Genomic DNA, 10,762 nt, shown 5'->3' on the forward strand with positions numbered 1-10,762 from the left:
CTCAGCCTCCTCTTCTCCAGGCTAAACAACCCCAGCTCCATCAGCCGCTCCTCACAGGACTTGTGCTCCAGACCCTTCACCAACTTCATTGCCCTTCTTTGGACACGCTCCAGCCCCTCCATGTCCTTCTTGGAGTGAGGGGCCCAAAACTGAATACAGTACTCAAGGTGCGGCCTCACCAGTGCCGAGTACAGGGGCACTATCACCTCCCTGGTCCTGCTGGCCACACTAATCCTGATACAAGCCAGGATGCCGTTGGCCTTCTTGGCCACCTGGATGCACTGCTGGCTCATGTTCAGGCAGCTGTTGACCAATGCCCCCAGGTCCTTTTCTGCCACGCAGCTCTCCAGCCACTCCTCCCCAAGCCTGTAGCGCTGCGTGGGGTTAATACCAAAGAATGATGTTTCTTGGAGTGTCTCCATTAGCCAAATGATTGGTCAGTGTAAGTAGTACCCATGCAACTTGTGTGTATCTCTCAAAGTTAAAGACCATTGTCAAAAGATCCTCAGAATCGAATCTTGTGGCAAGTTTCCATCTTTTCCTCACTGCTCTGTAATGTTCAAGACAGGTGTGACTGATAATAGTAATGTGGCCATGTAACTTAGAGCTCAGAGAGCATTCTGAAAGTCTTCTGAAGTAAGGGGTCTTTAAGAAATGGGAAATGAGGTGTGTTTTTTTGTAAAGACACACTAATGTTCATTTCTTCATTTTCAGATCTTTTTCAAAAATGATAGAAAGAAAATTGCACAGTGAGGAATTTTTGCCTTGAAAACTAGGTACATAAATTCATCTCTGCTTGTAAGATTTGTGCATGTATAACACCTGTCATAAGGAGAGAAAATGCTTCAAACATTTGAAGCATGATTCAAAAAGATTAAACATTTATGATAAGAGTATGCATAAGTTGCTCTAGATGGCAATGAATCTAATAGGTAAAACTTTTCTAACGGGGTGCAACTGAAATTTCCAGAAGTATTCTAGATGCTAGAGCCCAGACACTCAGATATTCTGGTTAGGCTGGTACCAGCCTAACAAGTAGTGTTTGTATATCAGTCCAAATATAACATGTGAAAAAGATTTTTTTCCGAGGATAGAACCGAGACCCCAGGAAATCAGCTGTGTGCTGAACTGCCGAAGTCAGCCAGGAGCAAAGTACCTTAGCAAGTGAAATGGTTAACTGGCCCGAAGCAAGCACCTGCCCCTACTGAGTGCCATTTGTTCAAAGCAGTAATGATTTATGCTGTAGCCTTCCTTGGTAGGCATTCAGCGCGTGTTCTGATGTGCCTGGTATAAACGAATAAGCACTGGCCGTTCTGACAGAACTGAGCTGGATGGGATATTTGGTGTAGTTCTTTACAGCACCTTCCTGTCTTTTGTTTTTCTTCCAAAGCAATAATGTTAGAAGCATGTTATACTAGGAAATTGACACTGAAATGGATTCTCATTACTAAAAAAACCTTGCTCACTTTTGAAAAATGTACCCATTATTCTTTTCTTATGTGTTACTTAAGAAGTAATAACTTACTGACAGAACTAGATTAGTATTTTATTAGTGGTAGACACAGAAAATGTTGAGTTTTAGTTTCAGCTTTTACTATGTTTATAGGATTTTTATCTTGCATTTCTAAAATTTGATGTTCTAGTGAAGCCTTAATGCAGGATTTTAATGCTTTAAGGATGTCACTTATTGTAACACTGAGGGCAAGGAAAGGAAAACTCAGGTTTTCTTTTTTCTGATATTGAGCAATACTTCCATTCTGTAGTCTCTGTGACTGTTCAGTCATTTAACTCAGTCTTTTTCTGTTGGATTATATTAAAGAGAATGGAAACAATTCTGGGCTAGTAACAAGTCTGCCATGAATTTAAAAATCCTTTTTTTAGTTATTTTTTGTGTTACATGGAGAGTTTTCCTCTTTGTACAAATTCGATTGCACAGATAAAGGTAATAAATCTGTAGACACAGAATATAAATTGTTAGATGACTTCTGCCATTGCTGCCTAAAAGAAGGCTCCTTGGATTCTCTTGAGTTTTTGAGAGTTCTCCTGAAGGTACAGATCATCTCTGACAAATACTGTCCTTTAACAGAAAAATGCTTGGCTGTTGTAGCAGACTCTTAATAAGATTCCTTTTCACTCCATACTGTTGTGTGACTGAAATGATTACGGAGATGTATTTGAGTGCTTGAAAGCCTTACAAGGGTCACATTTTCTCTACCAGATACTGGAGTGTTTGCTGTGGTGAATAGTCGCTCTCTGTCTTTGCTGGGGAAACTGACAATCAGTGCTGCATTTAACATTGTCTACATCTACACATCAGAACTTTATCCCACAGTGATCAGGTAACACAAGCTAATTTTAAGGTCTTCATTTTTCTGGTTCTCTTACCTGATCACCTTTTACTTCTATATTGGCTTTTTCTATGAACTATACCTTTTCATTTGAGATTTTCAGTTACATATAATGATTATCTGTAGTTTTATATGCTGAATTTCTTCCTTTATCCTCATCTCACTTCCTCTTCCCTCAAATTTGCAGTGTTCTCTTCAGACTAACCCTATTCTTTGTATAACAGTAAAATAGTCCTTTGGCTGCTTGGTATGCTCACAGCTCTCTCCCCACCAATGAGGGGAACAATAGTATTGCAGATATTTCTTTAATGAGTGATTTCTGTAACTTTTTCCGTGCTTTACAAACCAGACAACTCTATTAAACATTCATACTTACTTAACCAGCAATACTGAAGATGTTGGGTCAAGCTTTGTAAAAGTAACTTGGTGCTTCATAGGCCCTATGTAAGCAACAGTAAGGTTTCACTCGCTAGAGGCAAAAGTACCCTGTGCTTGTGCTGACAGAGGAGACAAAAGCATCTATCGTATGGGTGCAATTTCTAATAGATATTTTAACCAGGTATTATTATCGACGATCAGCCAGTGAAAGTATGCTGTGGTGTTTTTCATGGGTGGGCAAATCTGCTAATAAATAGGATTTGGGTAAAGGAATTTAGCCAAAGTTTCAGGCAGAGACAAGGTGCATTAACTGAAATGGCACTTTTTTTTGCCTCTCTATATGTGCATGTATGTTAGAATTCTGAATGTGCAGGGAGGTTTTGCTTCTCCTGAAGCACAAAGCATGTTTTAATTCCTGTCTTGGGATGCTTTCAGTTGCATTTGACTTTTCTTTGCCAGTTGATGTGGTCAGGGTCATGACTGAGATTTCTTTTTTCCTTGCTCAATGGCACTTTTCAAAAGTCATAACTTCTCCATGCAAATGTCACTGATTAATGATTTTTGTTTTCTTAGGAATGTTGGAATGGGTGCCTGCTCCATGTTTTCCCGTGTTGGTGGAATCATTGCTCCTTTCGTCCCTTCATTGGTTTGTCTGAACTTCTCACTGTTATGTATATTTTTGTTTTGTGTTTCTGATGTATCAGAGGCTTAGAGGTGGGAATATTTTGGATAAATTATGCATAAGAACTAAGATATGTAAATTGTATGTCTTACAGTATTGTAGTAGGCCAAAGGCATCGTGATACAATCTGTGTGATTAGTGAAAAACTCAACATTATTTATTTCAGAAGATGTTTTAGCCCTGTAAGAATTTTGGGACTTAGCAATATAGTAGTTTCAAAATACCAAGATGGTGATACCCAATTTTAAACCCTAAGCAAGTAAGAGAAAAAAAACGCACATACTTAAAAGATGTACAGCATCAAGATAAAGCATATGGGCTCAATAACTCATATTTCCGAGAATAAATTAGTTTTACTGTCAGTACACTTCATTGAATATCCATTGATTGTAATTATCAGCAAAGTGGTTTATCTTTCAATGAATGAAGATGATGTTGTGGAGACTTGATATACTGGCAAGGCTTTTGAGCACAAACTTCACAGCAGTCCGTCAAGGCAAAGAAAAATTCTGAAGAATGAAACATGGGGATGATACTGTTATTTTTTCCTCTGTGTTCATAATCTTATGTGTATGCAGATAAAAGTGTGTGCCATTTTTCACACAAACTGAGGTCAAGTGACAATTCCTTTAATGTGACAGATTTCACCCGGCATAACTGTCCTCTCTGCCATTTGCCATCTTGTTATGTCAGCAGAGGGCTGGCAAAAGGGCAGATGAACACAGTAGGCCTTTTAATCTGCAGAATGAAACATTGGGTAGGTGAGAGTGCAAGCACCTCCGGGGTACAACAGGCAAAGCCAAGGCTGGTGCAGATCTCCCAGGTGGATTTAATAGCCAGCTTCTATGTGGCAGTTGGGGCATCCATTATGTTGTATCTAGCAGAGATTTTGCATTGCAGGAGACGCAAATCTTGGATCATCATGTTTAAGAAGGTCCCATGAAAGTGAAAATAGCTCTGTTTAAATAACAAATGAACATTTGATTTAAGGAAAGAATTAAGTATTTTTGTGGTTTGGAATTTTGTCAACTGTTTTTATGCATTTTTCAGTATCTTTTGTCTGGGGATCTTATAAAAAGAGTGGGAATGGGAAAGTTAATTGCTGCGATAAGAGATGAAATGTTGCTGTTGTATTTGATCACAGCCTGTTATTTTCTCAATTTAGAATTGCTCTTTACTATACAAAGTGAGTTTTTGAAACAGCTAAACTCTTCCCTTTTTTTTTTTTTAAATGAGCGTGCTTTACTGGTCTGAAAGTGAATGTACGCATTTGGGAGCTATATTTTAGATGATTCATATTTTTGCACACACCTTTCCCCAGTGTATTTTTGCTTGTAACAAACCATGTTAAAACAGGGACAGGCCTCAAAGGAGGAGTATAAAGATTGCTTAGGCTGTCAGGGGTGATGACAGGAAGGCAAAAGCTCAGTTGAAGCTAAAACTAGCAAGGAGTATAAATAGGGATTCCATCAGCTAAAGGAAATTTAGAGAAAATGTGTTTAACCTGTTGTTGAATGGGATGGACATCCTGTTGGGGGATGAGATGGAATAAGTTGAAATACTTAACACTTTTGCTTTAGTCTTCATAGGCAAAGGCTGATGCTAAGACTCTGTGCATATCAGCACAGTTGAGGAAGCAGAGGTCCAGCAAACAGTGGAGGAGCAATAGGTTCAAGAACGCTGAAAGCTTTCCATTCCATGGGATAGGATTCCCTAAGAGGTGGTGGAAGAGCTGGCTGTGGTAGTGAGGCAAGTGTCCATCTGTGACAAACCATTGTTGTAGAGAAAGGTCACTGATAACTATGGAAAAAAAAAAAAAAGCTAATGCTATCTGCATCTTTAAGATCAGAAAGTGGATCCAGGGAGTTAGAGGCTGAGCAGCTCAAACTCGGTCTCTGGGAAGATCATGGGACATGACCTCTGAGTCTGTTTCTGAGCATGTGAAAGCCAAGAAGGCAATCGGGATCAGTGAACATGGATTTACTAAGGACAATTCATTCTCAGCCAGTTTGATTGGATAGTCGGCCATTTCATTACAGAAGGTAACATGCATGAGGAAAAGGAGGAGAGCAGGAAAGGCTTTTGTAAGGCTTTTGACACTGTCCCACAGCGTTCTTGTTTGGAAGCTGAGGAAGTGTGTCCTGGATGAAAGGAATATTAGATTTGAATGTTGCATGGACCACCAGGCTCAAAGAGATAGTGACAGGCTCAGTATTTGGTGGCTGGTGACAAGTGGAAGATAAGACAGAATACATCCTCATCTGATTTTTACGGGATGCAAAATAAGGAGTGATTGACACACCAAATGGTAGATCTTGAGTCGGATGCAAAATAAGGAGTGATTGACACACCAAATGGTAGATCTTGAGTCCAGTGGGACCTTTTGGACCAACAGAAATCTGTGAAGGCCAACAAGAATAAAAATCTGTTTCTGGTGTGGACCAATTACATGGTCAGTACAGGCTGGGAACCAACTGGCTGAGTAGCAGCCTTGCTGGAAGAGACCTGCATATGACAATGGACGACAAGTTAAATGAGAGCTAGCAGCGTCCTCTCATCACAAACAGGCAGACTTCACAGTGAGTTACATCAGGCCAAATTCAGTATGTGGCCCACAGATTAAGCTCTCTCCCAGTTCTAGAGGGATGTTGAAAAATCTGGGGAGGGTCCAGTGCAGGGTAACTGAGATGGTCAGGGGCCTAGAGCACAGGCTTCAGATGAAAGCTTGAGAGAATATTGCACCTTTGATCTTCCCAGCAGTGTGGAACAGTTCAGCAGGGGTCAATGGCCGCAAGTTTTGGCTTGGGGGTTAACTCGGAAAATATTCTTTTTGAGAAGCTTAATGCAGCCCTGAAACAGTCTACTCAGAGGGGGAATCTCCATCCTTGGTGTTCTTTCAATACTTGGTTACACAAAGCTGTGATTGACTTGGTGTGGTGTTGGCTGTAGTCGTGCTTAGAGGAGGTGGTTGGCCTAGATGACCTCAAGAGATCTCTTCCAACCAGCACGTCTGTGATTCTGTGATATCTCTTCCCTACTTCAAAGTGATGTTGCATTTGTTTAAAAACTACATATGTTATGGACAAGAATTGAGTATAAATACAGCAGGCATTTTTCTTAAAGTCCATCCCAAGATCTGCGTGGATCTCTTAGTATTGCTAAGATGCAATTGACAATATTGGCTAAAAAACAAACAAACAAACAAAACCCAAAACAGTAAGATTGGTAATTTTTATGCTAAATATTAACACTTGCCATATGGTATGGTTGTAAAGGTTAAGTGCTTTAATATGCGTATGAACTAGAAGAAACCAATCTCAACCTAACTATCTCTCTTCTTTTTTCCAGAAATCTGTACAGTGGTCTCTGCCTTACATTGTGTTTGGAGCGACTGGTCTTTTGTCTGGGCTCTTAAGTTTATTGTTGCCGGAGACCTTAAACAGCCCTTTGCTAGAAACTATTTCAGACCTGCAGGTATGCTCGTACTGGAGGCTGGGTGATGAAGCCATGTCATTGCAAGCCCTAGATGGCTCACAGGTATATTCATTTTTTCTCCTAGTACTTTTCTGTTGTGTTTATTTCAGCTGTCAGCTTGAATATGCCACTCTAAATAGATTAGGATGGTGATTCTTGGCCTGTGGAAGATAGGCCCCAAGAGATACAGAAGATAGTTTAGTAACCTTACCATCACGTCTGAAATGTTGTCTGGAAATGCAGGCTGAAACATGGCTGGGTTAATTCATCCCTTCAAGGCCAAAAACTTCCAATCTTTTCCTTTGGGATAAAGGACTCGGTGTCTGTGCCTCTCTGATCTCTAAGATGGATTGCTGCAGTATGCTTCATGCAAAGTTGCTTTATGCATTGAAGGTTGAGAAGCCTTAGATGTTAAAGAAAACAGAAGCCTGTTTGTGAAGGGCTGTTCTCAAAGGCAGCACACTGTACTTCTGCCCTGACCTGCACTGCCTGTTCTGCAATGTCAATTGTTAGGTCTACCCTAGAGAGTCTTTAAATGGGTTAAAGCTAGACTAACCTCTGAGATCTGTCCCACTGTTGATTCTGGGAAATGAGATTTGTTGAAAACGCTGAAACTACAAAACTCCCAGGCATAAGCATAAATAAATGTGGCAGAAGGATGTTTTACAGTGAGGTTTCCTTCAATGTTGTTTTTCATATCACTTTATACTTCATTTTGTCAAACTCCTGGACACCTCTTGAGGTGTGTACATCTTTCAGTCGTGTGGAGGGTTTTTTACATGGCTGCTGCTCTGTGAATGGAGTAGAGAAGTAGCTAGAGAGCTCGAAGTGAGTATTTGAATTTGGGTAAGGTTTTAATGCTTAAATCCTGGTCCCAAACTTTTAAGTATCGATGGACTAATAAAAATTGAATAAGTGCTCAGAAGACTTGAAGGGCAACTCATAAAAAAACCAAACTGTTAGCTGTCCCATTAGGCTGAGATGAGAGAGGATCCTTATAACACCTTTTACTTTCCTTTGATTAATTTTTGGTCAAGCAGTCTGAGATTCACAGGTAGTCATAAAATTATTTTCACAGGAATTAGGACGCAGAGTAATTTATTTCTAGAACAAGAACAGTTGCTTCCTTTCAAAGGCTTCAACATGTTGCCTTGTTTACCAGTTTTAGCTGTAATAATTCTTGACAGGACAGCACAGTTTAGTGACAAAAGCACCCTTGAAGAAAGCTTGAAAGAGGCAGCCCTGTAACAACTAATTTAATACTTTAGCTATTTTACATGCACCTTTTATAAATATTTTTAACCATACTGGAGAATGTGTTATGGCACGACATCCTTGCTGGCTACACAAATCCATCATGTTATTTTGGTAATTACATCATTATTACATCTTACCTGTGCAGATGGCTTACTAACAAAAAACAATTTTAGCAAACAGTGCAGGGATTACAACTTAGAGGGGGAGAAGTCACATTTTTATTTTCCTTTCTATCCAAGTAATGTCAGTATTGCCCTTTGGGGTGGTAAGTATTGTCTGTCTATCAGTATTTGCACAACTTGGTTCACTTATGTCAAGCAGTCTTCTCAGGTTTAAATCTTCCCTGCTTGCACTTCTGCAGGCTTAAAAATCCCCATCTGAACAGGATCCACAAAGGAAAAAAAATTGAGAATGTTCTTCAGGAACACTTTTCCCCAGATGGATTAAAATTATTGACTCCAAATGAAAAAAGTCGTTGGTTCAGGCCTGAAGTAATCCTGTAACTTCAGTGAAGTTATATCTGGAATGTCACATTAGGGGTTTATTGTAAAGCTCTCAAAGTGCTGATAAAACGGAAAGCTGTTAAACATGAACCCTATTTGACAAGGCCATGGAAAGGTCTTATGAAGCTGCTGTAAGAAAGATGTAGAATTTATTTGGCATACCCGGAATTCCCCCTGTGGAATCCATTGTCCTTTTGTACCACTTTCAGGATAACATGCGTTCTGGTTGCCAGAACGGAGGTTTTGTCCCTGTTAACATACATGAATGTGATATTCAAGTTGGACAGCATCCAGTGGTAGCCTGACTTTCCTCAAATCATTTTAGAAATCCAGAAAAAAAGCATAACATGATTCCCTTTATATCTTCTGACAGGTCTTAGTGCTAAAACTATTTGAAATTCCTTTGCAGTTAGCGCACATTGCTGTAGCAAAACTCCTCTGAAGACAGATATAAAGCTACAGATTTTGCTTGTATGGTACTGTCAGTCAGGAATGCAATTTCCATTTATCTATTTTTCACCCTCTCTCTCGCCCTTCTTCGCATATGACTAGGCAGGCAGAAGTCTTAGGGTGGATGCAAGCAAGGAAAAAAAATCCTAAATACTCAAACTAGATGGAGTTTATGCTAGCAAGCGAATCTTTTTAACTGGAATAATTTGTATCAGTTCCATGGAAGAATGCTACACTGGCCAAATAAAAATCAATTAGCTGTAAGAGCTGACTCTGGTTTGGGTATATGATATAAATTTTGTTGTTAAAAGGACTCTGGCTGAAGTAGGTGTACCTGTAATAGGGAGTTTACTTTCTGAACATAGGAATTGGCAATGTTTTTTCCCTTTTCCATAACACCTTTAGTTACTATTGCAGGGGGATCTTTTTAATTAAACTTGCATAGGAAAATGCCCATGCTGTACCTGGAGAAGTAATAATTCAGGATGGAGAAGCTTTTACCTAATCAAGTAATCTGTGTGTTCTGAGCCTCTGTTTCCAGTAGCTCACTGCAGAGTAGGGACCTTAGACTTAATTTAAGAAAGCTGAGTAGATTATCACTTCAGAACCATTCTAGCCGGTTTCTCTCCTGCGTGTATGCTCTAGTGTACTGATGGAGCAAAGAAAGTCCATCCGCTAGAAGCCCATCTCTCAAAGATTTTTGAAGAACCACCAAGGACACAAAGAAATCTTAATTCACATAATGTCTTTCACAAAGTTTGAATACAGTGATTTGACCTGTTTCTTCTTACTTTTTCTCTATCAGCATTCCAACAGAGGTATAATGGTTCATGCCTACGTATTTTGAGATTTGATTTAATGGCTTGTGCGCTAACCAATGACTTCATTTTTGTTTCTAGTCTGGAGACAAAGACAGTTCTGCAGGGAGTGGAAGTGAAGATGAGGAGTTTTATGATGCTGATGAAGAGACTCATATGATCAAGTAATGAAAAGAAGAAACACTGGCCTATTTTATGCCTTTTCTTACTTGTCCAGCTGTAAGATGAGTATTGGGGACCTTGCCTGGGGACTTTGCCCAATGTAATTGGGCAAGTGCCTGTGTTTTTCCTGACTAGGAGAGGGGTTTGAGTACTGTTCAGACTAATTACACTACTGATGCTCTCCATACGAGACAGCTGTTCAAATTGTTGTGGTTCAGAACAACAGTACATGGACCGCATTTGAAGCTAGGTGAGACAGCGAGGATGGGATCATGTATTTCTGAAGCCTAGGAAATTACCTAGGCTTAGACAAATTTGGACAGATCATTAATGCACATGTCTGTCGTTTATTCTCAAGGTGGTTGATTTTGATTCAGTATAAATTGATAAACTTGAAAACATCCACTGTTTTTTTCTGTAGCATGAAAGTAGTCACAGAATGTGCTCTGTGCTACTCCAATAGGAACAAATTCCTGAAACTGTATGTTAAAATGGCTTCTGCATATTGAATAGGGGAGAGGCAACTATGAACATAAGGTTTCTCTCTCTTCACACAGACACCTGTATAGAGTTACAGGGTGCAGCTGGTTAGTCATGAGCTGTGCATTAACTTAGTGATGATGGAAGGCCAGGAGGAAGGACTACAGAAAAGAGCAACCATAAAGCTTGCGGACATAAAGGACACTACAG

At 39.8% G+C, this 10,762-nt stretch overlaps 1 protein-coding gene across 1 annotated transcript in view; it reads left to right on the forward strand.

Annotated features, from left to right (window-relative positions):
* SLC22A15 (solute carrier family 22 member 15) overlaps positions 1–10,515 on the forward strand; it is a gene marked incomplete at its 5' end in the record, with an annotated part of 32,153 nt that extends 21,638 nt beyond the window's left edge. Inside the window, 4 exons of the mRNA XM_082334781.1 lie at positions 2,219–2,339; positions 3,300–3,372; positions 6,757–6,945; positions 9,992–10,515. Coding sequence (XP_082190907.1) covers positions 2,219–2,339; positions 3,300–3,372; positions 6,757–6,945; positions 9,992–10,078 — 470 coding nt within the window. The 3' untranslated portion in view covers positions 10,079–10,515. The remainder of the gene's footprint in view (positions 1–2,218; positions 2,340–3,299; positions 3,373–6,756; positions 6,946–9,991) is intronic.
* Between the last annotated feature and the right edge of the window lie 247 nt (positions 10,516–10,762).

Source organism: Platalea leucorodia, assembly GCF_965183815.1.
Source record: "Platalea leucorodia genome assembly, chromosome: 2".
In the NCBI taxonomy this organism is placed as follows: domain Eukaryota; kingdom Metazoa; phylum Chordata; class Aves; order Pelecaniformes; family Threskiornithidae; genus Platalea; species Platalea leucorodia.